Here is a 25,074-nt window from a genome sequence, read left to right as displayed (position 1 = left end):
GTTGGGTGAGCAGGTAGGACGCTGCTCCCATCACGGTGATGAGGAAGCAAAGCTCAGGGATCAAAAAGCCAAGGGCACACGCTGGCTGATGGTGTAGCTAGGACCCAACCGCAAGCTCCTTGTTCTCCATCTCGGTGGTGGCTGCCGTTTCTTCTCATAATTGCATTTGTTGAGACAGGATGCAAATGAGAGATTCCTAAAATAGTCTATCAGTCATAATTTTAATTAGCATGGGTCAGGAAAAGGTAGGAGGGGAAGGTGCCATTTGGGAAAGGCCACATGGGAACCTGGGAAGCACGTTCTGGAAAGTGTAAATGGAAAGCTAAATATATCAGGAGCACACAGGTGTGCTGTGGGAGCAGGTGGAGGCAAGCGCAGGGTGGAACGGTGAGAAATGGGAGGTGCCGGGGAGACGGGCAGGTGGTGTGCCTCCCTGTTAAAACGTGGGCTTTCTGTCTGGAAACAGGGAGGCGCCGGAGAGAAGTTTCGATAGACTTTCTCTGGGTTCTGAGTTCTCTGGTTCTCTGGGGCCAGAGAAGAAGCGGAAAGGGGACTAAAAAGGCCAGGGCAACTTCTAGCAAAGTACGAAGCGCCAAGGTGATTAGCGGAGGGTAATGCGATGACATCAGACTCTGCACGGGTTTCAGAAGAGAACCCCAGCAGGAACCGCTGAGGTTTCCGGTGTGAGTTCCAGGTGCGAGGCTGACTCTACAGCTTCCCAGAGGAGTGAGCTTGTCACAGTGGGAACAGAACATGTTTAGGTGAGGATTCGGTGACAGTGACATGCAAATGAAGGTCAGGCAAGCAGGGGGACTTCTAACTCGGGTTTGGATGTAGGGTTTGGACTGGAGGAGTAAACAAACGTATATGTTGATGGTGTAAAGATGGCATTTGAAGAAAATATGGTAGATGAGATGCGGCGAGCATAGGCATAGATTGGAGACCAAAGTTAAAGTTAGGGACTCAAGGAAGACTCCGAAGGAGATCAGTGATGTCACAGAACCCGAAGAGGATCAGTAATGTCACATAATACCAGCAGAGTGTTCCCTGCTGCCCAGAGGATAAAAACGTCACAAAAGAACCCTGAGTTCTAACCTTTGGTCTTAGAGCCAATACATTTTCATGCGTGTGCTATAAACACTGCACTTGTGGTAACATTTCTGAGAATGGACTTTGGAATGAGAAAGATTCAATAAGGAGATTTATTAAGAGCCACTGTTTTTAACCACACCTACTTCAGAATACACATACACACGTCCATGCCAATCCCTGTACTCTATGGGTGAAGACCCACAAACTGTTCCTCGTGCCGTTTGATAGTTTCCTTTTCATGTGTAGGTATATGTGTGACGTGCATGTACATATGCATGTTAGCATGTGTGTGGGCACATGTGCATGCGTGGGCATGTCGTGTGGAAGCAGGGGATCAGTAATCAACCTCCGCTGCCCCTCTACGTATGTCGGACCCTGAGCTCACTGACATGGCTGGTTCTGCTGAGAAGATTGCTGAGATGGGGGGGGGGACACTTCCTCTGCCTTCAGCGGCTGGGATTACATGCAGGTCTCCACACTTACCAGGCGTTTAGTTAGGTTCGCACAGCAAGCAGTTTAACCGCGAGCCGTGTTCCCAGACCCCACCCCGCCCGCATTTGCAAGCCTGTCTAGAATCCTCATTTTCAGAGAAACCATAGGCCCCGCTTTCCCCTAAACAAATTAGCAAGCACGGGGCCGCTTGACCTCGCTTAGGCAGCAGTGCAGATTCCTGCTCCGGGAAAGGCCTTCTGGGCTTTCTCTATTATGGAAACAAGTGACCGCTTAGTTCAGACCTCTGCAAATATGAAAATGAGCAGAATCTGATATCCAATATGGTCGAATGTAAACTGCTGAGCCAGCAGGCTGCAGGTGTAGGTGTGCTGATGGCCATGGGTTCTTTTGCAAAAGGCATCTACTGGCCCCCAGGGACCACTGGAGCCTTGTGAATCCTGGGTATCTATCTGCCTTTGTCTTTTGAGACTCCTGCAGAGACCCAAGGGAAACTCCTCTCTTAAGAGAGCCTCTTCGTCCTGGAGGGCAGATCTCATGACCTTGCTCTGACCTCCACCTGCAGGCGTGTCTCCTTCACGTCTTGCCTTCCTCTGTCTTCCTGCATCACTCCACTCTCGCTGCTGCTGCTGCTGGAGCTTTGCTTTCTGCTTTCAGCCTCCCTGCAGGTCTCCGTCTTCCCAGCCACGGCTGCAGCCTCCTTCACATCCTGCAGACCTCTTTCGGCTGCCGACAGGCTCCATCCGCAGCTCTGCAGCTCCTCAGTTCTAGTTCACCCAAGTATTACTGTCCAGATTTCTTCACAGTCACGGTGGCTGCTTTTATCCCCCAAGACATCATTGTTTTAAAAAGTGCATCTGTGCTCTGTTGGCTGGGGAAGATCCACTGTCAAGGCACAAGGCCCATGCACGGGTTGCTATCATGTCCCCATGTTTCACTGCCCCCGCGTAGCATCTTCTCCCGCACCCCTTTCCAGAGGTAAAGCTTGGGCACTGCCACACAGCCCTTTTCCGTTTTAGCCCATTTACCGCCTGCTCTGTGAGCTGGCAAAGCTTTGGGGGAAGGGCTGAGGGTGCATTCACGCTGCTGCTCTAGCAGAAAACCTGGAAGGACATGAATGGCAAGCGGCATGAAGAAGTTCCACCCGAACCCAGAGCCTAGAATCCGTGGGCTTCCAGCTCTCGAGACGCTGACTCCCCTCCTCCACAGTTATTACCAGCCCAGCCCACCCTACTCTCCTGGCTGCCTTCTCTGTCTTTTTATACTATTAGACAGCTGAACAGCCAACAGGAGTTCACAACCATGTGAGAACTGATTGTTTCTGCCTTTGAATATCACCGTACATTAACACAGCTCTTTCAGGAACCCGAGTTCTAACTCACAGGACTCAGTCGCAGAGTTGGAACCCAACCCAGGCAGAAATGGATCATTTTTGCATCTCTTTGGTCCATGGAGGGCTTCTGTCCATGCACCTCACCACTTACCTTCACAATTAATAGGAGACTTGGCCTTTCAGGGGACCATTGTATGAATACCCAAGCCCAATCATTAATATTTAGATCATTTATTTTGCTTCTCTGTTGCATATTCAACACCATTAGCTCAATTTCTGGTTTGCTTATACATTCATCTATGCATTGCTTTAGCGTCATGCCTGATCTAGTTTGCTGCCTGTTGCTGTGATATACACTCTGATGTGGGGAGGAGAAGGTTTATGTGGTTTACACTTCCACATCACAGTTCATCATTGAGGGAAGTCAGGCCCTATGATGCTACTGGGTGGCTCCCCATGGCTTGCTCTGCCTGCTTTCTTATACGATCCAGGACCACCTGCTTGGTACTGTCCACAGTGAGCTGGGTCCTCCCACATCGATAATTAATCAAGAAAATGCCCCATAGGCATACCGTAGGCCAGTGTGATAGGGACGGCTCTTTAACAGAGGGTCCCTCTTCCAAGCTGACTCTAATTTGTTTCGAGTTGACAGAAAACAAATCAGCCCAGTGCATAAAGGTGATATTCATTCTCTCTCCACTGTGATGGAGCGCCAGAATAACAAGAAGTTTGTCACTGCTCCATGCCCAACGCCTAGACTAATGTCTGCCATATGGGAACTCAATCCATATTTGCTGAGTGAATGAGTATAAAGAACGGCAATGAGTCTCTACTTGACCTTGGAAAATGACCATTGAAAACCAGCGTCTCCTTTCCCAGGTCACATTAGTGGTGCAGAATTGTTTGGAGGACGGGAGCCAAGATTTCCCTTTGCCGTGAGATTTCTGCAAACCTCATTCCCAGGGTCTGTTGTTATTTGGAGGTGGACAAACCACCTGGAATAAGGCCATCAACACCCATCTGTCATGGCTGTTCTCTTACTCACTGCCCCAGACAAATGTAATAGGGACCCGGTGCCACCTTAACAGACATCCGGGTAAGGAGGTAGTTGACTTCAAAATCACCCAGCATCAGCGAGCTGCCCGCCCCTTCAGAATAATGCAAAACCATTGGACAACAGAAAAGCAACATAATGTTGAATAAGCACATCTGTGACAATCTGTCCCTCTCTTAAAGTAAAATTTACTCCTGATTAAAGAGGATAACCCTCTTGGGCTGTGAACTTGAGATAAATATATTTAACCTGTATCTAGTTTTTAAAGTCAGAGCTGCCTTTTGACACAAGCTTGCACAGTAATAAATGAAACCTAATATTTGTCTAAGATTAGGTTCTGCTCAAGTTTGTCTCAATGCCTTTAGTTGTCTGCAACTCACGGTGGCTTTTTCTTTAGAGTAAAGGAATAATTCCATGTTATTTCTTTTGACAGCTACTTGTAACTTAGGGAGGCATTCATTCTTTAGAGAATTTCTTTGAAACTGTTCAATAAAAGGAAACAGAAGCCCTGACTCCAATTCAATTTTTTCAATTCTTCTGTGGATGTTCCCAGCAATGAAGGATCTTTGTGTCGGGGACCTGCATGGTGACTATCGATAAAGCCCAAAAGATGTTACCACAAAATTTTAATGCCTATTTTAGGTTTGTAGCTGTCATATTTCTTAATCCCAAAAGGGAAGAAAAATCAGGTTTTTGAAAAATTGTTCCACAAGGATATTTGGCAGCCATTTGTAGCTCTCCACACCTTCATGAGAGAAATAGCGGCTTGGGGTTCGTTAACGTTCCCACCACCATCTCTGGAATTTAACCTCAGCTCTGTGTGACTTGCGCCATTCGCTCCAGAAAGACTGCTGCTTCTGGCAGGAGCCTTCCCATGGAAACACAGGGCTGTGGAGCGGGGTGGAGGCAGGGGTGGTTCCTGGACCAAAGAACCCAAATGTCCACCATTCAAAATCAGAGGCCAGTGTTGTGCTGTACAGACTGTGAACAGATAATTATCTTGCTTCAGCCAACAAACCATAAGGACAGGGTGGTCCCAAGAGTTGGTGCTGGAATCTAATAAAAAGTTAAGCAGACACAGAAGAGCGTTGCGTAGCCATGATCCTGCCATGATTGTTCAACTTTCAAATCTGAAAAATGAGGTGTAAATGTGTAGCTAACTTACTATTTTATTTGCCTGGGGTAATGGTGAGGAGTTACCATATGGCTCCAGCTGGTCTTGATTGCTTGCCTCCACCTCCAGGATTCAGGAGTTACAGATGGGGTCACCACACCACACCTTGCATTACTTTTCTGTTGAATAATAACTGCAAGTTTTAATATGTGTACAGCCTGTATAATGATCAAAATGGGCTAACTAGTATATTCATCATCTTAAACGCTTCTTCTTTTGAGATGAGACATTTAAAATTCTAACATTTAGCTATTGTTTGTCTTGTAAATTTGACAAAGACAGGATTAAGAAAATATAACTTACTCTGAGATACTCTAACATATTTTGAATTAAAGCCGGTATATTTTTGGTTGACTGGCTTTAATTCTAATCCTAGCCTTCTCTCACCACTGCCAACACAGCCTCTGTGAAGCTGGCACAGCCTATGCTGGCCTCTCTCTGCTATGACCCCAAGACCAGGGACCAGGACTAGCATCTCAGGGTTCCATGGCCTGTCTTCCCAAGTCATCTTTGTTTCATGACCCATAATTCAACAGATCAAAGTCCTAGCATCATCGCTAGGCCTCCTCAGGGGTGACAATATGGTCTTCCTACTGACAAGATGATGTGAGGCCCGAGGTGGAAACTGAGAGGCCTGAAAGATCCAGAAAGTCATCCTTTTTCTGTATGGATGAAGCCAGGTCTAGAGGGAATATTGAGCAGCTTAAGTAAACACGGCTGAGCAAGAACAAGGATGGAACAGATCCAGCATCACTGCCTCTTGGCTGTTGCTTCTTTAAACAGTGTTACGAACTGCAGTTACTACTAGAAATGATCTGTGCATACCGGCACTGCAGAGAACACTAGCAACAGCTTTCAATGGCTCGGGGATGTTTAAATAGCATTTAAAACTAGGAGAAAAGAATCAGAGGTGGGTATGTAAGTGAGTGGCATATTCGTAGGGGCCTCGATTTCAAAAACACTACCCAGGAATCTAGCGCTAATTGTAAACACCTGGACTGTGCTCTGGGCTTCTTGGGTGAAAATGAAAGTAAGTTGTGCTGTTCCACTCTCATTACAATGAAAGGAAGCATCGGAGGTGTTTCCTTTCTTGGTTTGTCTTGGCAAAACTTTCTTCCAATGTTAAACTTTGTCCAGAAGTATTAAACAAGTGAAATCGTCAGCTATGCCGTAGCAGGAAGCATCTTTAATAACACGTCTGTAAGAGATGCAGGGCAATCAGAGGATGCACTCTGAAAGCTCACTTCCAGGTAATTCAGCATGACTTTGTGTTCCTAAAGAGTTAGAGTCCAGGTATGTACCTTTGTGGTACCTTGGTTTGATTTGGGAAAGGAGTTGAAACTCTTTAAAGTAGTTTTCAGAGAAGTCAATGAAAAAGACCTGTTTTCTACAAGTATTTACTGCCCGGCCCCCTCTGGTTCCAGGTGTCTAGGATGTAGCATGAGAATCTGCATTATCTGTAGTCTCTAGATACAGGTGGCCAGGAGACCAAGTTTTGAGAAACAGAAATAGGTTATTTGTATGTCCCCAGACTTGCTGGCCCCTCTGAAAGGGAAGGGCTCCACTTGCTTTGTGATAGGTCCCCAACAGCCTGAGCTCAAGGTCTCAAAGGAGACACAGGCTTAGGTTGATGATGATGAGATTCTAGAACCTTCCATAGCAGGCAAACCAGGACAAAAGAGTGTTGGCTTTATACACTCAACCATTGAGGAACAACAGAAGATGGAACGGCAGAAAGGAGGCGGAGCTAAGAGGAGCTGACCGATAAGCTAGGCCAGGAGCTACAACACAAACCTTTGCTGGGTTCCCAGTTTTCCAGCAGCCAGCTCATTTGGTTTCTGCTGTGTGCATGGGTGTTGGCTCCCAGCCCTTTTAGCTTTGTCCCCCATTAATGCAAAAACCTTGCTGGAGGTTTGATTTGTATCAGAGAGAGGCTGTGAACACGGCAGAGCAGAGAGTGGTATGGAATCTAAAGGATTTAATGTATGAGCTTTAGAGGCCCTAGCTCCATAAAATTATCTGCAGATATTTTGTGTGCATAGAAATAGATGTCTTTTTTTTGTAATGTGACAGAGACACAGTGGCAACTTCATCAGCTTCTCTGTACAGCCATAGATGATGCCAGAGGGCTGGAATTGCTAGGCATTATGACAAGACCCAGCACACAGTATGCTCTGCCTTAGACCTGTGTGTTCCCATTACACCCTGCCTGGGTCAGATAGCTGGCAATGTTCTTGGTGACAGGTCACTAAATGCCCTTCCAGCCCTCAGGAGCTCCCTCCATTCCTAATCTAAGGATTATGGCAGCAAAGTTCCAGGCTTCATTTTTGACAGGTTGTCCTGAGTAATTAGTCCCTTTTATTTGTTCATGGAAATAGCTGGGTGACAAGATCATTATATGAAGCTTGTTAGGGCTCTCCAGGATGAAGAAAGCAAAGCCAAAAATCGCTGTTACTTGTTCTCTCCGGATCTGACCTGACCCTCGGAATCCAAGGGAAACGGTCCACTCTGTGAACTCAGAGCTCACTCTGTGGAGAGCACAGAACACCAGATTCCTTTTATCCTTCTGCCATGTGAGGGATTGGAGCCGGACTCTCAACGGTCCCTGCATCTGCCAGCCACACTGCCCTTCACGGACCTGCTTCTCATTAACTTGAAAAGCCGGGGAGGGGGGGTCATTAACTCTCCCACTTTGGTCACCTGTTTAACCAAGTTGCTTTACAACCAAGCGAGTGAGTTTCGAGTAAACATGGCCCTAGGCGGTGAAATATTCAGCTCTTCTCCAGTTGACTATTTTCGTTGCTCTTTACTCGATTGTGAGCATCATTTTGATGGGTGGGCCGGGGCAAATCGGAACAGTTCACCATGTACTGGAGAGGAATGGATGCAGCTGTGTTTAGCAATTTGGGGGATTTACTGGCTACTTCCTTAGCAGTTGCATCATAACGGGCCATTTGTTTACCTTTACTAAGCCTTCATTTAATCGTCTAAGGGAACAAACTGTTACCTCATTCATGACATGGCTACCTGAATTATGGGGTCATAATGACTGAATGCAACAAGAAATAAACCAAACGAAAGGACACACGTATTGGAAAATATTTGCAGCGTGAATAATAAGATGTTCATAACACAAATACCCAAAAAATTCATACAATTTAATAGCAGGGAAGCAAGTAGCCCAATGATCATTGATCACCCGCCCCAATGACTATGGGAAGGGAAACAATTACAAGCGCTAGTGAGGAGGTTAAAATAGAGGGACCCTAGTATGCTGGCGATGGAGATATGAAGGAGCACCTCCATCGTGGGAAACTGCATCAAGGTCTTGCAGACTAAAAACAGACCCACCACGATATCTGAAAATCTTAGCACTGAATGTCTAAGTTAAAGAACTGAAACCAGTATGTGGGAGAGATGCCACTGCCAGTGTTCCCTGCTGTGTCATCCGCAACAGCCACCATAACAAAAACCACCCAAGGGGTCACCAGGGATAACTGGATGGAAAAATACACATGAATGTACATAAAACAGAACACGCCTGCCTTATAAGGAAGGAGATTTGGGGGTTTGGGGCAGCACAGATGAACACCGCGCTAAGTGAAATAAGTCCGGGATGGAAAGTGAACCTGCACAGTCTCATTCATGTGTGCAATCAAAAACACCCCTGGGAGTAGAGATTAGAATCGTGGCTACATGAGGCAGGGGAGTGGAAGGGGGTAGGGTGGGAAGTATGGACGTGTTGGCCAAAGGGCACAAGGTTGCAGCTGGATGGAGGAATAAATGTTAATGTTTTAATGAGCATTGTAACTGAGTATTGTTGCTAATTATGCATATGTCTAAATATCTAAAGGAGTAAATTTTAGTTGTTATTATGAAAAATAAGAATGTGAAAGGATGCATATGTTAGTTAGATTGATTAAGTCTTTCTATAATGCATATCTCTATTGAAATATTTCACTGTATCTCTAAATATATAGGGATATCATATCATTTATCAGTGAAAAGTAAAAATTTAAAAGATAGCATGAGCTCTTGCGATTATAGTATACTTCTTCCTAAATTCATACACCCCAGTGACTCCCGAAGCAGCGAGTCAAGAAATGGATATTACCCAGCTCTATTTTTGTGCTGGCACAGGTTGCCCATGTCCACAGAGTTGACCCCCTTTGCAGAAATGGACTTTTAGATGCTGACTAAGGTTACTGCCACCATTGTCAATCCTAAGGACTCAGCACTGATCCCAATTTAAAACGTTCACGTTGTGAACGCCAGCATTTTAGGCTAATATCCTATAGAACAGATGAGCCCGTTTGCATCACTAACCATGTGATTTGCTTTCCTAGCTGCCGTGGTCTGTGTGACACTTCTTGACAGACTCGAGAGTGACCAAATCAATTTGTCCCATGATGTCCTGGTGGAGTACCAGCAGCGGCCACAGCGGCTAATCTCGAATTTCATCAAAAAACAGCTTGGACTTTGTGGTCAGATGTCATAACTCAGAATCCCACCCATTCCCTGTGAGTTGATAGATACAGTTGCAATGCTGAAGCCATGTATTGTCTATAACATCCTTATGTAATTCCCATCCTTGGACTAAAATCAGAAAAGATTTTTATGAATCCCTTTATCTTAAAGTTGGACTTATTGTACGATAATTTAATAACCATGTAAAATAAAGTTCAATTTCCATTTTAGAACCAGTTAACCAAAGCAGTCTAAGAATTAATATTTTAAACTCATGAATTGTGCCATTTGGAGCTTCATATGCAGCATTAATTAAGCGTACATCAAAACAGAGCAGCCATTTGTAGATGGTTGCCAGTTGCTCGCTGAAGCAGATCCAGAAGTGTGTGTTAGGATGTTGTCAGCACTTCGAGGTGTTGGACAAGTGACAAAAATCAATTGTGCACATTCAAAATATTTACAAAAATGTGTCATAGTAATATTGGTCTGCATGGAAGAATTATCCTCAGGGAAATATGGCCATGCCTTTATTTTTTCTATCCGTGCACGATTTCAGTGCACACAGAATGGAATTAGACATTTTTCAATGTCTCTATTTGTGATTTTCACAGATTGTAATGGCTTGAGATCACACTTTTTTTTTTAAAATGAAACCCTCAGTAATGTAAAGACCTTTTTGCTTCAGAAATCAGAAGTGACTAAATTGCCTTTGAGCAAACTTTATTTTTTTTTTCCTGTAAGGAAATATGTCATGAGAAAGCTGTCTTTATTGATGTTGTTTCACTAAGAACTGAAGAAAGAGTTAACTAAATTTAAACCTGAAATCAAGATGGCAAACAAATCCCTCCGCGTAACTTTGAGGCAGGTTTTGTTCTGAGCCTGCGCATACACCTCCCCTGGTTGACCCCCAGAGGCAACAAGCAGCAGGACGTTACAGACGGAGCTCACCTGGAAGGTCCTTATGAACATTAGGAACTGGAGAGACTGGATGGAATAACAGTGAAGGATGCCTTGCGAATTTGTATAATACGTAATGTTGTGTATTTATATTTATATGGTTGTGGAACAAATAAAGCTTGGCTCCTACCATGCTGCAGAGTGTTTGGATCCAGGACCACACACAGCAAGATTCCCGGCTGAAATCGGCAGGCTCCTGGCTCGCTGAGTCTGAACCAGCCTGTGCCTGTGACAGGAATGGATTTCTCTTTTAAGCAGCAGCAATAAAGGAACCCCCACAAGGTGTTTTGGTTGTGAACTTCTTTTTGGAAGCAGAAATGCTTGGAGTGCAACTTTCCAGGTCTCCCAGTAATTGACCATCAAACACAAACATCTGAACTACAAAAGGGAAGGGCGAGGCAGGAGGGTGTCTCCTCGCTTGCCGGAGTTTTCCTTTCCTTCCTATTTCGTTAAGTGAAAACCACTTCAAAGCAGTTCAATAAGCTTTTGGGTTGAACTTTTATCTGGCTGCCCTTGAAAATCTTGTTTGCTTCCTGCCTTGCTGTGAGAAGGGGAGATTCAGAGAAAGAGATGAATGAGAGAGTTCCCACCTAATCTTCCTGTCACTTCCTGACCAAGAGTGTGCTAATGTTCTCCTTGTCAGTAGCTCCTGTGTCAGCAAATAGTATCTGGCCACTACTACTTTGAGAAGTCGGCCTCCCTTCGTCGGTTGTTCCAATAATTAAGGAGTCGGATGAATGGACTAACTCTCCCACATCATTCCTCGATCTGGCCAGCTTTCCAACTCCCCACTCCCCCACTTTCTGTCTTGTAGACCTCTGCCAGGGTCTCTCTCTCAGTAGCCACACCTCTGTTCTGAAAGTTCAGTTCAGTGCTCACAGCACATAGGCCCTACTTAACTCCTATTCGAACTCAATGTTCCCTTCCTCCTGAGCCCACGCAGCCTTGCTTCCCACAGCACCCTCTACTACTTTAAAACATGCATCATAGCTTGAGATTTTGCCGTGATTTGGGTCACTGTTTAATGAATCCTCAAGGCCTAGACAGTAAGACTCCTGAGGGCAAAGACTATGTCTGCTTTAATGACTGCGCTGTCTCCGAGCACCTAAAGCAATGCTTGTCAGTACTGGGTTTACAAATGAATGTTTGTCAAATGAGGACTGTATTTCTAGCAGAGCCCTAGCTTTAAAAACTCTCGCTGTACTGAGCAGGTTGTGGGCATCAGTTGATTTTCTCCAGGACACTGTCTTGTGGTTCTCAACACTGGGGCATATTCGTGTTGCCAAGAAAGCCCTTCAAGAACACTGCCTGAGGCCTCACTTCACACACACTCAATAGGCCTCATTGAGAGTAGGCCTAGGCAGGTCTGTGGTAAAGGATAGCGGGGGAAGACAGCCCAGCCACTGATTTAGAAGAATGTATCCTGCAGGTGCCCCTCCAGCTGAACTATTATTAAATACCTTTGGCCCATTCTCCACAGGAGTCATTGCCTAGAAGAGCAACTCCTCAATGCCAGGAATAGTATCTTAATCATTTTCTATTATAAACACTGACTGTACCCAGGAAGGCTGGATGGATTAAGCATACATGTGTACTATTGTCTGTTCATAATATACGAACAATCTAATAATCAAATATATGTTTAAGTCAATGGTTCTAAACCTTAAGAGATAACCCTTCCTCTAGGAATATATTTAATAAGTCTCATAATCTCTACAAGGACGGCAGCTTTAGAAACATTGTGTTCGGCTCATTTTGCTAACAGGCATCCCATGTGGGGTAGAAATAAAAACGAGTGAAAGATACATGGACCCCATTGCTTGTCTTCAAGCCATCAGGTCCTGTCTTTTGTCATGGAAGGAGATTAAATTTGTTCAACACATACCGAGTTTCATAAAGCCACACTGTTCCTCCGCAGGATCCAGCATGCCTCTGGACACACAATAAGGAGTCTGAAGATCTGGCCTGCAATCCTGATATCTGATTTAGAGCTAAACAAACTAATCTTGCTGATTAGGTTCCCTTTAAAGATGATATTTATGTTTGTATGCATATACACACATACGTGTATACACACACAGATATCCTTCGGTTCTTTAGGACTTTCTCCATCTTTTAAGAATCTTAAAATAATAATAGGGTCCTCATCAGAACGTCTCCTAAAATGAGTATCTGGAAAATTTATGATTTGCAATCTGCTTCATTACTCACTCCCTAGTGATGTCCCCGCTTCTGCTCTACTCCTCCCAACTGGTGTCATTCAAGGGAGAATCAATTTAACATTTATTTTTCTACAAACTGAGCATAGCAATTTTCCCTTGAGAACAAACTCCACCATTTAAACGCTTTGACTTCTGAAACATTAAATGTGATATTAATGATATCTTATGAGCATAAAGTAGTTTTAAAATTCATTAGATGAACAACCTTGAAACAAGTATCACATATTTTGTGGAAGATTGGTCTAGAATTACCCTGCCAAGGTAGTAATTTAGGGTTGTTCTCGTTTTTTAATTCTTTCAGAATTTAAATTTTCTAAGGAAGTATGTTGTCTTCTATGAGAACCTAAGTGTCAACATTTTGAAGTTATCAAAATTATCCAAAGTTATAAAAATTATCCAAGTCCTCCAATTTTGCCCCATCTCCCATTAGACCAGAAAGAACAGATCTTTAAAAATATAGGTTATGCTTTGTATTTCAAAAATCACATTTTTCACCTAAAAGAAAAGCCTCTTTGGAGTTACATTCTACGCCCGTCTCACGCCCCGCCACCGACATTACAGCCCACAGAAAGACTGATAAAATCAAAGCAAAAGAACTGTTAGTCAGGGCTCGCTTTGGGTAAATGGTCAGCAGTGAGCAGCGTCCACCTACCCAGGCCTGCCCCCTGCACCTCGCGGGTGGGTCTGCTGCCAGGGCTATCCAGCTGCCTTCTTTCCACTGAGATCCCAGAAGGCTCGTGCCAAATAGGACAGTTTCTATGATTGTCCTAGGGGTCCAAGCGCTTGGACTCCAAGCAAGCCATGGGCAGAACAAGCAAACACATTTATAAGGAACCCATTTCACGTAGGTCATGAGGTTAGGTATCGTGAGACAGTAAGACGGTCGCTTCCTTAGCAATTCACAGCCGCCTTGTATACATGAAGGACCAAAATGACCTGCGGGTCACTGCCATTCAGAGAAAAATAACACAGACTCCAAAGGAGAAATAGAAACACACATGTTGTGAGGAGTCAACGAAAGGGGTCACCATGTACAGTAGGGAGATGTGAGAGCGCTTCCTGGACAAGATGGGCGTCTGAGGCAAACTTTACTTCAGGTGGAATTTTGGTGAGAACTCTGTGTAGGATGCTTTCAGCAGATGGCAAGCAGGAAACAGGAAAAAGACCGGGGCTCATATAATGAAGCCTTCCTGGATGGATCTGGACAGGTGATTTGCGTTATGTGCTCCATAAACTAAGACAAGGAGATTGTGTTTGCTGTGTAGACAAAGGTCACTGACAGTTGTGTAGTAGGAGCTGTCAGAGGTCTGTCAAGAGAAGAAGAATGAGAGCGAGATAGGACCTGCAGCAAAGAAAAAATGCCTGAGTTCAGGGGATTAAGACTGGGCCACGTGCGTCACATAATGGTGAGACCTCCAAATTCATTATTGTTGCTGTAATTGCGTTAGTACGTGTACACACACACACATACACACATACGACAAGGCAAATGCCTTCAGATTTTCAGTTTATAAGTCAGTTTTTGGGGTTGGAGAGATGACTCAGATGATTCTGGAAGAGGCAGTTCTTCCAGAAGTCCTGAGTTCAATTCCCGACAACCACATGGTGGCCTACAACCATCTATAATAAGATCTGATGCCCTTCTCTGCCTCGTAGGGATATATACAGGCAGAACGCTGTATTCACAATAAATAATTTTTTAAAAATGTTTAAAAAAATAAGTCAGTTTCTATATACCAGATAAAAATTTCTTTTTCATGTGAAGATGATTCATTCCCAAAGTCTCCTTTTGCTCATAGGTGATGGAGCTGGACTGGCCGACGCGTAAAGGGCTTCAGAGTGAGAGATGCCAGGGATGACGTCAGCAGGGATGGGATGAAATGTCTGGTGGCGGTTTGGCTAATACAAAACTAGATTGCCAAAAGATGTGTGTGTAACACGCAGCCCATTAAAAAGGGAAAATCTGGTGCATGCTGTAACACGGCTGGACCTCTAGGGCATTGCGTTAAGGGAAATAAGCCAGTCACCAAAAGATGAAAACATGTTCTGAGTCCGTTGATACATGGAATTCCTAGAGCAATCAAATCCAGAGGAAAGGGAGGTAGAATGGTGGTGTCAGGGCCTGAGGGAAAGAGAAAGAGGGAATTCTAGTTGAACAAATATATATTTTTCAATTTGAAATGATAAATGTGTTCTAGAGGGGGTGCTGATGGTTGGAGATGAACATGAATGTCCATGCCAAACGGTTTGGATGGTAAATGCTTTATACAAATACACACAATGGAAATATATATTGCTCTGAGTAAAAGATTCAATCACACTAACCACTAACTGAACCCATATTAGGGAGAAATTTCATGTTAGTGTCCTGATTTTCACACCTCGGGGTTGACAAATGACTCTGAGAAGGTTGCTTGGGGTGGGGGGAATCAGAACAAACAGTCCGGTTCCTAAGCAGGGGGAGTGGACTAATTTCTACTTCTAACCCAGCAAGATCGCTGCAAAGAACCTTCAGCCTAGCATCAGCCAGCCCCAGCGTCCTGGCTTAATCTAATGTAGCTGCCCAAAGTCATTTTTCAAGACGCAATTCATCAGCGTCGGGAGTTCTGTGAGACGATATGACTAACACATCAGTAGCTATCAGAGGGGATGATTAAATCTAAATGGCTCACTGGAGAAAACAGAAGAAGAAAAGCATCGGAGACTATTTCTCCAGGATCAAAGACTTCAGGTTTAAAATGAAATTTCCCCACACCAGCCCAATATGCCTTGCCCTTGGTATAAACGCTTTTGGCCTCAGTGACGGCAGAGAGCCTAATAATACTATTTATAATAATACTATTTCTCTTTTCTGGTTGTCATTTCCTTTGAGACTCGGTGGGACTAAATGCCCTGCCAGAGGAAGAAAGAAACTGGTGTGAAGAACAGGAAGCGGGGTTGGGGGTGGTATTTAGAAGAAAAGAGAAGATGGTCATGAAATGGCATCCCAAGAAGGACAAGGTTTACAGGGCTCCTGCAAGGTGGAGACTAAGGACATCTACACCAGCCACGTGAAACATTTGTGGAAGTGAGTTGAAGCATGCAAGGCCCATAAATGGGGGAATTCCAGAGTGAAATTGGCATTCCCTGAGAAAGCCCAGCTCCGTGGCTGAAGTCAGGCTTGCGGTTTGAATTTACACTTCTGGAGCTCCCGCTGTAAAACGTAGATAGGAAAATGTGACTTTCCTGGTACGATAAACGCAAAAGCGTTGTTGGGGGCAGACATACCGAAGTGGAAGGGGATTCCCCACAAGACAAGACACCTCACTGAAGGAGAGACAGACTTGGGCTTCGAAAATGGGACCCAGCAAGTGACTGCCAGAGGAAAGCTTTCAAGTGGCTAAAACAACTGAAACAGAACGGGAGGTGAATAAGCAAAAGGCCCAGAAATGACGTTGGTGGTTCCAGAAGCCCAGCACCAGCTGCGTGCTGAAGAGCCTTCTACACACACTGAACAGATTAGCACATTTAAGCCTCACAACTACCTGATTCCTTGTGTGGATGAAGAAATGGGATCAGAGGAGTCAAGGAACTTACTCCATCACAAAATTAGTATTGACACAAGGGTATATTTTTTTACCCGTCATGGAGGGTCTTAAGTAACGCATCAATCCAAGATCCAAACTTTATTTCTAAGTGAAATAAAATTATTTAAAAAATTGTAATCATAAAGACTAATTGGCAAGTAAGTTAAAAATCAGTTTAGGCACAACCAAAACAAGAATTGGTAAAGGTCATGATAGCTGGAAAAATCTGAGGGGCAGAGAGAAGTGAAAATGGCAAAAGCAAGTAGCAGGAAGCAGACTAGAAGGACAAGGGCCAGGAACTTCTGAGTGGCCACAGAGACGAGGGTCGCATCCTGCTGGGTGTCCCTCCCACAGCCGTTCACCTTCACTCCCAAGTAAAGTATTATTTCATTTTAATAAGCCTCAAAAGGAGACCGATTTTATTTTCTTTCTTTTAAAGATTTTTTTATTTTTTTATTATTTATTTATTTATTAAAGATTTGTGTCTCTTCCACGCCACCACCTCCCATATCCCTCCCCCACCCCCAATCAAGTCCCCCTCTCTCATCAGCCCGAAGAGCAGACCAGGTTCCCTGCCCTGTGGGGAGTCCAAGGACCTCCCACCTCCTTCCAGGTCTAGTAAGGTGAGCATCCAAACAGCCTAGGCTCCCACAAAGCCAGTACGTGCAGTAGGATCAAAACCCAGTGCCATTGTTCTTGACTTCTCAGCAGTCCTCATTGTCTGCTACGCTCAGTGAGTCCGGTTTTATCCCAGGCTTTTTCAGACCCAGTCCAGCTGGCCTTGGTGAGTTCCCAGTAGAACATCCCCATTGTCTCAGTGTGTGGGTGCACCCCTCATGGCCCTGAGTTCCTTGCTCGTGCTCTCTCTCCTTTTGCTCCTGATTTGGACCTTGATGCTCCAATGTGGGACTCTGAGGAGACCAAATTTAAAATAGTCTTTCCAAACTAGGTTTGGAACAGTTTAATACTAAGGCGGTCTTGGCAATGCGTGGCTCTAAGTATACTGTGAAGGTAAGCGATTCAGATTAGTGCAGTGTTTAATAAATGCCGAAGAAGTGAATGCAAATTGTTTTTGCAATTTTTATAAATATTAAGAATTTTAAGCATATGTGGTGCTAAGCAATATTGGCATATCAGGGAAAATGTGTAAAATAGAAGGGAAAGAAGACAACTAATCTTTCCTGCATATAAAATCATAAATTCTCTGAGGATAAAAGATATTTTATAAAATTAGTGAGAACTACGGCATCATTAGAAACATGCATTTGTCACAGTGGGGTGACTTTAGGCCATCACTGTGGGAATGTATTTTCAAAGAAGCAAGAAAGGAAAAAAATACTGTTAATGTTTTCATGACCAAGTTGATCATGTCTGAGGATATAACAACTCTCATCCTAATTTCAACATTGCACAATGTCGATATGCATTGAAATACCAATGGTGGCCATAGAGAGCAACAATACCAGTCATTTGAAAAATGACAGGGGGCTGGGCTATGGCTCAGCGTTTAAAGTGTTCATTGTGTAAGCCTGAGCAACTGAGTTCGGGTCCCCAGCACCCATGAAGATTCAACCATGGTGACATGCACTTAATCCCAGTTTTTGGGAGTCAGGGACAGGGAGATGTTTGGAGCTCAGTAGCCAGGCTGGCTGGTCAAATCCCTGAGCTCCAGATTCAGGGAGAGTTCCTGTCTCAAAAACTGAGGTAAAGAGTGATTACAGAAGACACCTATCATTGACCTCTGCCCTCCACATACGATGCACATTTGCCCATGCATAGCTACACACACACATACACAAGCCCACATGAACATGTATACACAGGACACAAAGAGACTCGCAGACGCACAGCAGGTAGGGCAAAAATGACAAATGAGAAAAATTCTCAGAGAAATAGAATCTTCAAGAAACATTGGGGGGGGGGGGGACAAGAGACACAGACGACTTTCTGGGAAGCTGCCAGCCCCGAGGCAGTCTCTGTGCGCTGTGGTAGAGCTGAAGAGTCAGAACCAGACAAAACAGACTCTTCCAAAATTAAGATGAGAGGAAGGATTTCAGAAATTGACGATGATGATGCTAACAGACAAGTGGGAAGAAATAGGCAGGAAGAGCATGCTCGGGAAACTACAAGGAACCGCTGTGTAGCACCCCAATGGGGAAGGGAACAAAGAATACTCCTGAATGTAAGCTGGGAGACCCTGGTGGAAAGAGACCTGCAGTCCTACCCACGGGACAAGCCACCAGCCTCCACAAGTCTTAAAGTCAGCAGGTTTTGCCAAAACAGCACTTCTTCCGCAGCTGGGTAAGCCAGCGGTGAAGGGCAATACCATCCTGTCTTGATAGGCAGAGCCTGGGCGCCACCTTGAAAGACAAGCTCATGTTCGAAACTGAGCTATCCTGGGGTCCTAAGAACAGGGCATGGGCACAAGACTGGAAGCCTGGATTTAATCTTCCGCGGCTCCAGGCTGCAAGAGGCAGTCCTGGGAAACAGCTGTGAAGAGCGGGCCCGCAGCTGCTGGCAAGCCAAAAAAGTGTCTGTGGCTGGTGGTTTGTCCCAGGCATTAAAGAGTGCTGTTAAGAGTTACCCCATTGGTGCGCACCTGGGACAGGTATCAAATACTGAGATAAACCGAGTTTGGTGGTCCTAGCCCCATGTGAGGGAACAGATCAACTTCTGAATCCATGCCCATAGAAAAGGGTTGTAAAGCCTGAAACAAGGAGCAGCGGTCACATGACATTCTGGGCTGAGTCCCTCTAGCAGGCTGACTAAGGATGTGGACCAGCCCTCTGCCTGTGCAGAAAGATGTCAGTGATCTGGTTGCTTCCCACAGTCACAACACAATTGGGAGGATGAACAGCTACGACCTGGACAGTCCGGAGGACACATCTGGGGAGCACGCGAGGGTAAGGAAAATTGCCAAGCCCACAGGCTGCAAGGCTAAGCGTGGCCAGAAGGCTCAGGCATTCAGAGAGGAGAAATATGAAGTATAGATAGCTCTGGTGGACACTGAACCCTTGGCAGGCTCAACAGCAGCAGAACCGTGGGAGGTACAAGAGCCTACAAGCTTCTCCAGCATGCCTTTGCCATATGCGTAGATCCGACAGCCTCCAAGTTTCAAGGGTTCTAGAAGAAATAATGGTCACAAAACAACATAAAATTGGCCTTATAATGGACAAAACCAAGCAGTGACAAATATCTGGAAAAATACATTAAAATGCAAACAGAAAAAAATAATGCCTAACTCCAATAAACTATAAACAAAATAGCTAAAATGGAAACATTTAAATAGAATCATCTTGGACATAGATACTGTTGAAGGTAAATGCAGATATTTATTAGTTCATGAAGGATTGATGTGGAAGTTTCAAATCATCTTCCCGGAGATTAAAAAGCATAATAGCCGCATTAGAGTTTATGTTCTGTTTCCCCCAAGGACCCAAAGAGATCCTTGATTCTACAGAGGCCTGCGGCATGTGGAGACTCCCTCGTCCTGTGTGAAGTTCAAAGCGGACTAGTCACTCAGCAGCTACTGTCTTAGTTCTGTGAATGGCTCCCTGGGGCCTCGGCAGTGTTTGGCAGTCATCCAATCAGGGTTCATCCTGAGATGCATCCACAGCCTTGCAGTCAGCTTCCACACAAACATACCAGATGTCGGAAACAGCAGAATTGTACTTCCTTCTCTCCCGGTTGATCAAATGTTATTATTTCTGGGCTTTGACTGAGGTCTTTTCAAATGTCTCTTTCTTAAATTTTCTTCCATCACCTATTTGGGAAAACGCTTCCAGTTTTTTTTCTCAAATTTCCTTGAATTTTTCTTAATTTCATTGGTTTTCTACTTTGCCTGAGAGTCAAAGAGACGATGGAGCTTGGGGACTGACGTAAACCCCGAGGAAATACCAAGCCTGTGAGGGAGCACTATACAAATACATGCCAAAGAGAAGCCGTATCACTGAACAAGTGAAAAACAATACGCATTAGCCTAGGGAAAAAAAAACATCCTCACATGTACGCTCAAATGATTTTTGACAAGGGAGCTAAGATGAATCAATGGAATAAGGACAACATCCTCCACAAACAATTCTGGAAGAACTGGGCAGCCACCTGTAAAACAATGAATGCATTCTCATCTTACTGCATATACAAAAACCAACCCTAAATGGACTAAGATCTAAACATGCTTAAACTATAAAATCCTTAGGAAAAGAAATAGGGAGACATCATTGCGACACTGAATTTGGTAATGACTTCTTGTGTGTGTCACAGAAAACACAGGCAATGAAAGAAGAAGGAAAGAAGGAGAGAGGGAGGGCAGGAGGGTAGGAGGGTAGGAGGGAGGGAGGGAGAAAAAGTGAAACAAACTTGAACATCATCAAAAAGTTGTCATATACACTCCTAAGATAATGCCAAGGGGTAAAAATCTAAGACTCGAGGAACCGGAGCAAATATTTGTAGACCCTTTATCTGATCAAGGATTCATGTCCAGAAAATGGAAACATCTCCTACTACCTGAGGACAATAATGACAAACAAATGATCTAATTTTTAAATGCGTAAATGACTTGAATATGTGTTTCTTCAATGAAGGTTTACAAATGGACAAGAAGTACTTGAAAGGATTCTTGGTGTTATTAACCAGGGAGATACAAGTTGAAATCACAAGGAATTATTAATCTATCAATGAATGCCCACAGAATGGCTAACTATTTAAAAAGAAAAAAATGTGAGGGGGAGAGTAGGGTGGAATAACATGTGATGTGAAGAAATTAGAGCATGGTTACTGGGACTGTAAAATGCTGAGGGCACCATGGGAAAGAAACATATAAATTTCCCCAACATTAAATGTAGAAGTAGTATATAATCTACCAACACCACTCATGGGTATAATCTCAAAAGAATTGAAAGCAGGGATTCAAATGGATAACTAACTATATATCAATATTTATAATAGCTCTGTACAAAATGTAATATACACACAGTAGAATATTATTTAGCCTTTAAGAATAAAATTCTGATTCATGCAAGATACAGATAAACTATGAAGATATAATGGTGAGTAAAATAAGCCCATCAAATACCCTCCTCACACAAATAAATTCTGCATCGTTCACTGACATGATGTACTGACAGTGCATACATTCACAGGGCTAAAAACTAGAGTACTGGCTGTCAGCGACTGAAGGAAGATGGAGGGTAGACTTGGTTAGTGGGTACAGAGTTTCAGGATGAAATGACACAGTTCTGAAGAGGGATGGCAGTGGTGTTTGAGTAATAATATGAATAAGCCCAATGCCCTCAAGTGCACAGCTACAATTGGCTAACACAGCACCCTTTATGTTACAGTTACACATATGTACCACAAATAAAAACAAATGCCGTAAAAGACAAAGCTACAGAGATGGACCAGATTAAAGGAGCATAAAGAGCCAACCATAAAAATCAATAGTCAACTTCTGCCTGGAACCCCGATGAGAAAGGAGAGGCTACAGGGGCCGGAAATGGCTCAGAGGACAAAGCTGAAACAAGAAACTAGATTGGGAAGTATTATAACAGTGATACCTTTCACTGTGCTTGGTTTTTCTCCGCGTAGAGAAGCTAGCATTCTGACCTTTAGTAAGCAGACATAGACTCATAGAACAGAAAACTTACTCTTAAATGGTCAGGGGGAAAAGTGTGTGTGTGCGTGTGTGTGTGTGTGTGTGTGTGTGTGCGCGTGCGTGCGTGCGTGCGTGTGTGTGTGTGTGTGAGAGAGAGAGAGAATGTGTGTGCATGAATATGTGTGCATATGCATATGTGTGTATGTATGCATATGTGTGCATGTATGCATATGCATATGTGTGTATGTATGCATGTGTGTGCATGTGTGCATATGTGTATGTGTGCCCACACATATGTGTGCAGTAAGAACACAGAAATGATAAAGCACCTTGAATGTGAAACCGTGCATGACTCTTATTAAAGAAAGTTATTACTTCTTAGTGTTTAGCCTTTTTGTAGAGTTGAAACTATGTCCATCAAAAAGTTTCCAAAAATGGAGAAAACATCTGTAAAGCACAGTGTCTGCTCTAAGCTCTATAATATGGTATAAAGAATCAAAAACCAGCTTGGAGATTTAAAAACACCTGCACACAGACGGAGACACATGGACATGGGTCATCCTTGAAACAAGAATGCCAACTTTATTGTGTTCCAGAGAAGCTTATATAGGGATCCTTAAGTGATAGCCATGCCCCAGCTCTTAGAATTTTCAGCTGTAAACCCCACCAGGAACCACTCCCCTGCCATTAGGAACTCATGAGGGTCTCATGCTCAGAGCAGATGCAGGCATAGATAAACAAGTTGTTTCACTCCAGTAGGCAAAGGATCTGAGGCAGGCAAAGAAAGTCAAGGGGCCAGATGTCTGCAGCCCCAACAAACATCAAGAACTGAGATCAAAGAGCTGAAAGGACTGAGAGAAAATGGATCAGAATAGCATAGTAAGAGGCCCTCCGGAAAACGGAAAACTTCAATAATATAACAAATACTGAAGAAGTAGAATTTATAAACAATCCCTGGAATAAATTTGAATCTGTGTCATAAGAGGGAACTGGTTTTGCTGACTATGGCCAGCCAGAGCGACTGGAATCAGCAGAATTTCAGTGACTATTACATCATAAGGAAGGCAGGGAAATGCTTTGTGCAGTCAGGCAAAAAAATGAAGTAAATTGTCAGGAAAAGAAACCCATTTACAACTGGCCTCCTGACATTTATGCTAAGGGAAGAAAATGTAAATATGGCATTTTATTCCCCAAAAACCGATTTGCAACTATAAAGGCCTCCAACGGTCTTATTAACACAGTCAAAATACAGTTTCCACAAGTAACTCCGAAGGAATTTTCCCTAGGACAGGATTCAGGCCACCAAGATGACAAGTGGGAAGCTAATACAGAGCCCATGGACATCAGCAAAACACGCTGACTTACAAAGTGAGATTAAAGTACAGCCTGAGTCCTAGGAAGGTTTACTATCACTGTTTTGTTGAAAGGCCCTGTTGTCAAATTACCTCCTGAATATTCATGTTTGTACCTATAGACCTGAGCTGCTCTCAGCCTTCATCAGAGAAGCTTCTTTTTGCAGAGGGCAATAGTCAGTACTGACATACAGAACTGATCATAGCACTGAGAAATAAGTGACTATGAACGGTCAGTCTAAATGGGACATCTGGTCAACCTCTGTGCCAAAGCTCATGGAACGCTGAAGGAGGTGGAAAGATTGTGAGAGCTGGAGGATACAGAGGGCTGCTGTGGAATGCTGTCATCATGATATGGCCATTGCACTCTCGGGTGCACAGTTGCTATGGTGACTGGTGTAAGATCAAGTCAGCTAAAACTATAGTATGCATGGAAGAGAACCTTGTGATTTTCTAGCCTAACAGAAGAGGTATGGGTAGTCAGTGGAGAACCAAAAGATTGCTCCAGTGAATGGACCCACACTCACTAACACTAATTGGACTGAACTATTTTTTTTATAATTTTAAAAAATGTTATTTTATGTGTGTGGATGTTTTGCCTGCATGTATATCTGTGTACCACTTGTGTGTCTTGGTGCCCTCAAAAGCCAGAAAAGGGAAGAACACCTGGAACTGAAGTTATAGACAGTTCTAAGATGCCCTATGGGAATGGGAAACAAACCTGGGTCCTATGGTGCAGCCAATTCTGAACCAGTTCTCTAGCCCCTTAGCAGGTTATTTAGTAAAAAGAGAGAACATCAAGATGGAAAAATTATGTGAGGCTGGGAAAGTAGGAAGAGGATGACATGAGGGGCTAGGGAAAATGATGTAATATTTACATGATTCCTGACAACAAAGATACAGTGGATTTATAACAAAAGAAGAAAGAGTACGATGTACAAAGCTATTATTGCTGTTTATGTCATATTGCCATTTTATCTTGACTGTTATGTGCATAAAGTATGGGATAATACAATGAGTAATGATGTCATATTTTGACTTCCTGTCAAGGAGCAACAGAATTCTCAGTAAGGAGAAAAAGAAAATACAAATGAAAGTGGAAGGCATGAAGTAAAAACCCCATTGCGCCTGAATGAGGAATAACAGAATGGACTAATATTTGGGATCTTTACATATCAGCTTATTTTGTATTTATATAAATACATGTTTGGATGTACATGTATGCACAGAAATGTTTATTCTAGCAATGCTCATAGAAAGGGCCTAGAGCAGAAGGCAAATCCAGTAGCAATATTGAACCTAGGCATCCATCCCTGGGACACTGGGATGCTGAGCTTGTTGGAGAAAATTCTAAGGTCCAAACAGTAAGTGTAAAGAAGCCTGGCTCAGTCTGTTATGCCAGATAACAAATGTGACAGGTTTTGTAAGATAGTATCTTCTAATTCACACAACCCTTCTACACAGGAAGCCAGCCGTTGCCACACATCATATCAGGAGTGTTCATTTCTTAGCCCCTTACATCTGGGAGAGCACTGTGACTGCTTTGGGGAGTGCAGACTCAGCCATTAGGCCAGGTCTAGCGGCACTTCACAGGCCCTGAAGCTTTAACATGCTTGCTTCTCTGTTTCTTCCCAGAACCCAGCTCATGGAAAGTGTGTATATCTAGTTCAGTGTCGGGCACAGGTGAGCTCCTAGCCAACAGACAGCATCCTCTGCCAGTTAAACCAGTAAGTGATCATCTAACCAACCCGAGCCTTGAGATCACTATGGTCTCAACTAGCAATTGACTGCAAAGGATCAAGCACATTGTGGCA

At 43.9% G+C, this 25,074-nt stretch overlaps 2 protein-coding genes across 2 annotated transcripts in view; one reads left to right on the top strand and one right to left on the bottom strand.

Moving 5' to 3' along the window:
- The window catches only part of Upp2 (uridine phosphorylase 2), a 36,430-nt gene extending 25,618 nt beyond the window's left edge, over positions 1-10,812 (top strand). The window contains exon 7 of the mRNA XM_075985167.1: positions 9,450-10,812. Coding sequence (XP_075841282.1) covers positions 9,450-9,601 — 152 coding nt within the window. The 3' untranslated portion in view covers positions 9,602-10,812. The remainder of the gene's footprint in view (positions 1-9,449) is intronic.
- Positions 10,813-19,629: 8,817 nt separating this feature from the next.
- Positions 19,630-25,074, bottom strand: part of Ccdc148 (coiled-coil domain containing 148) — a 250,222-nt gene continuing 244,777 nt past the window's right edge. Inside the window, exon 15 of the mRNA XM_075985162.1 lies at positions 19,630-20,416. The gene's annotated coding sequence lies outside the window, so the exon portion shown is untranslated. The remainder of the gene's footprint in view (positions 20,417-25,074) is intronic.

The sequence above is a fragment of the Microtus pennsylvanicus genome, chromosome 9 (assembly GCF_037038515.1).
Source record: "Microtus pennsylvanicus isolate mMicPen1 chromosome 9, mMicPen1.hap1, whole genome shotgun sequence".
NCBI classification, from domain to species: domain Eukaryota; kingdom Metazoa; phylum Chordata; class Mammalia; order Rodentia; family Cricetidae; genus Microtus; species Microtus pennsylvanicus.
The sequence above is the reverse complement of the archived record's forward strand: the minus strand, read 5'-3'. Positions and strand labels throughout refer to the sequence as shown.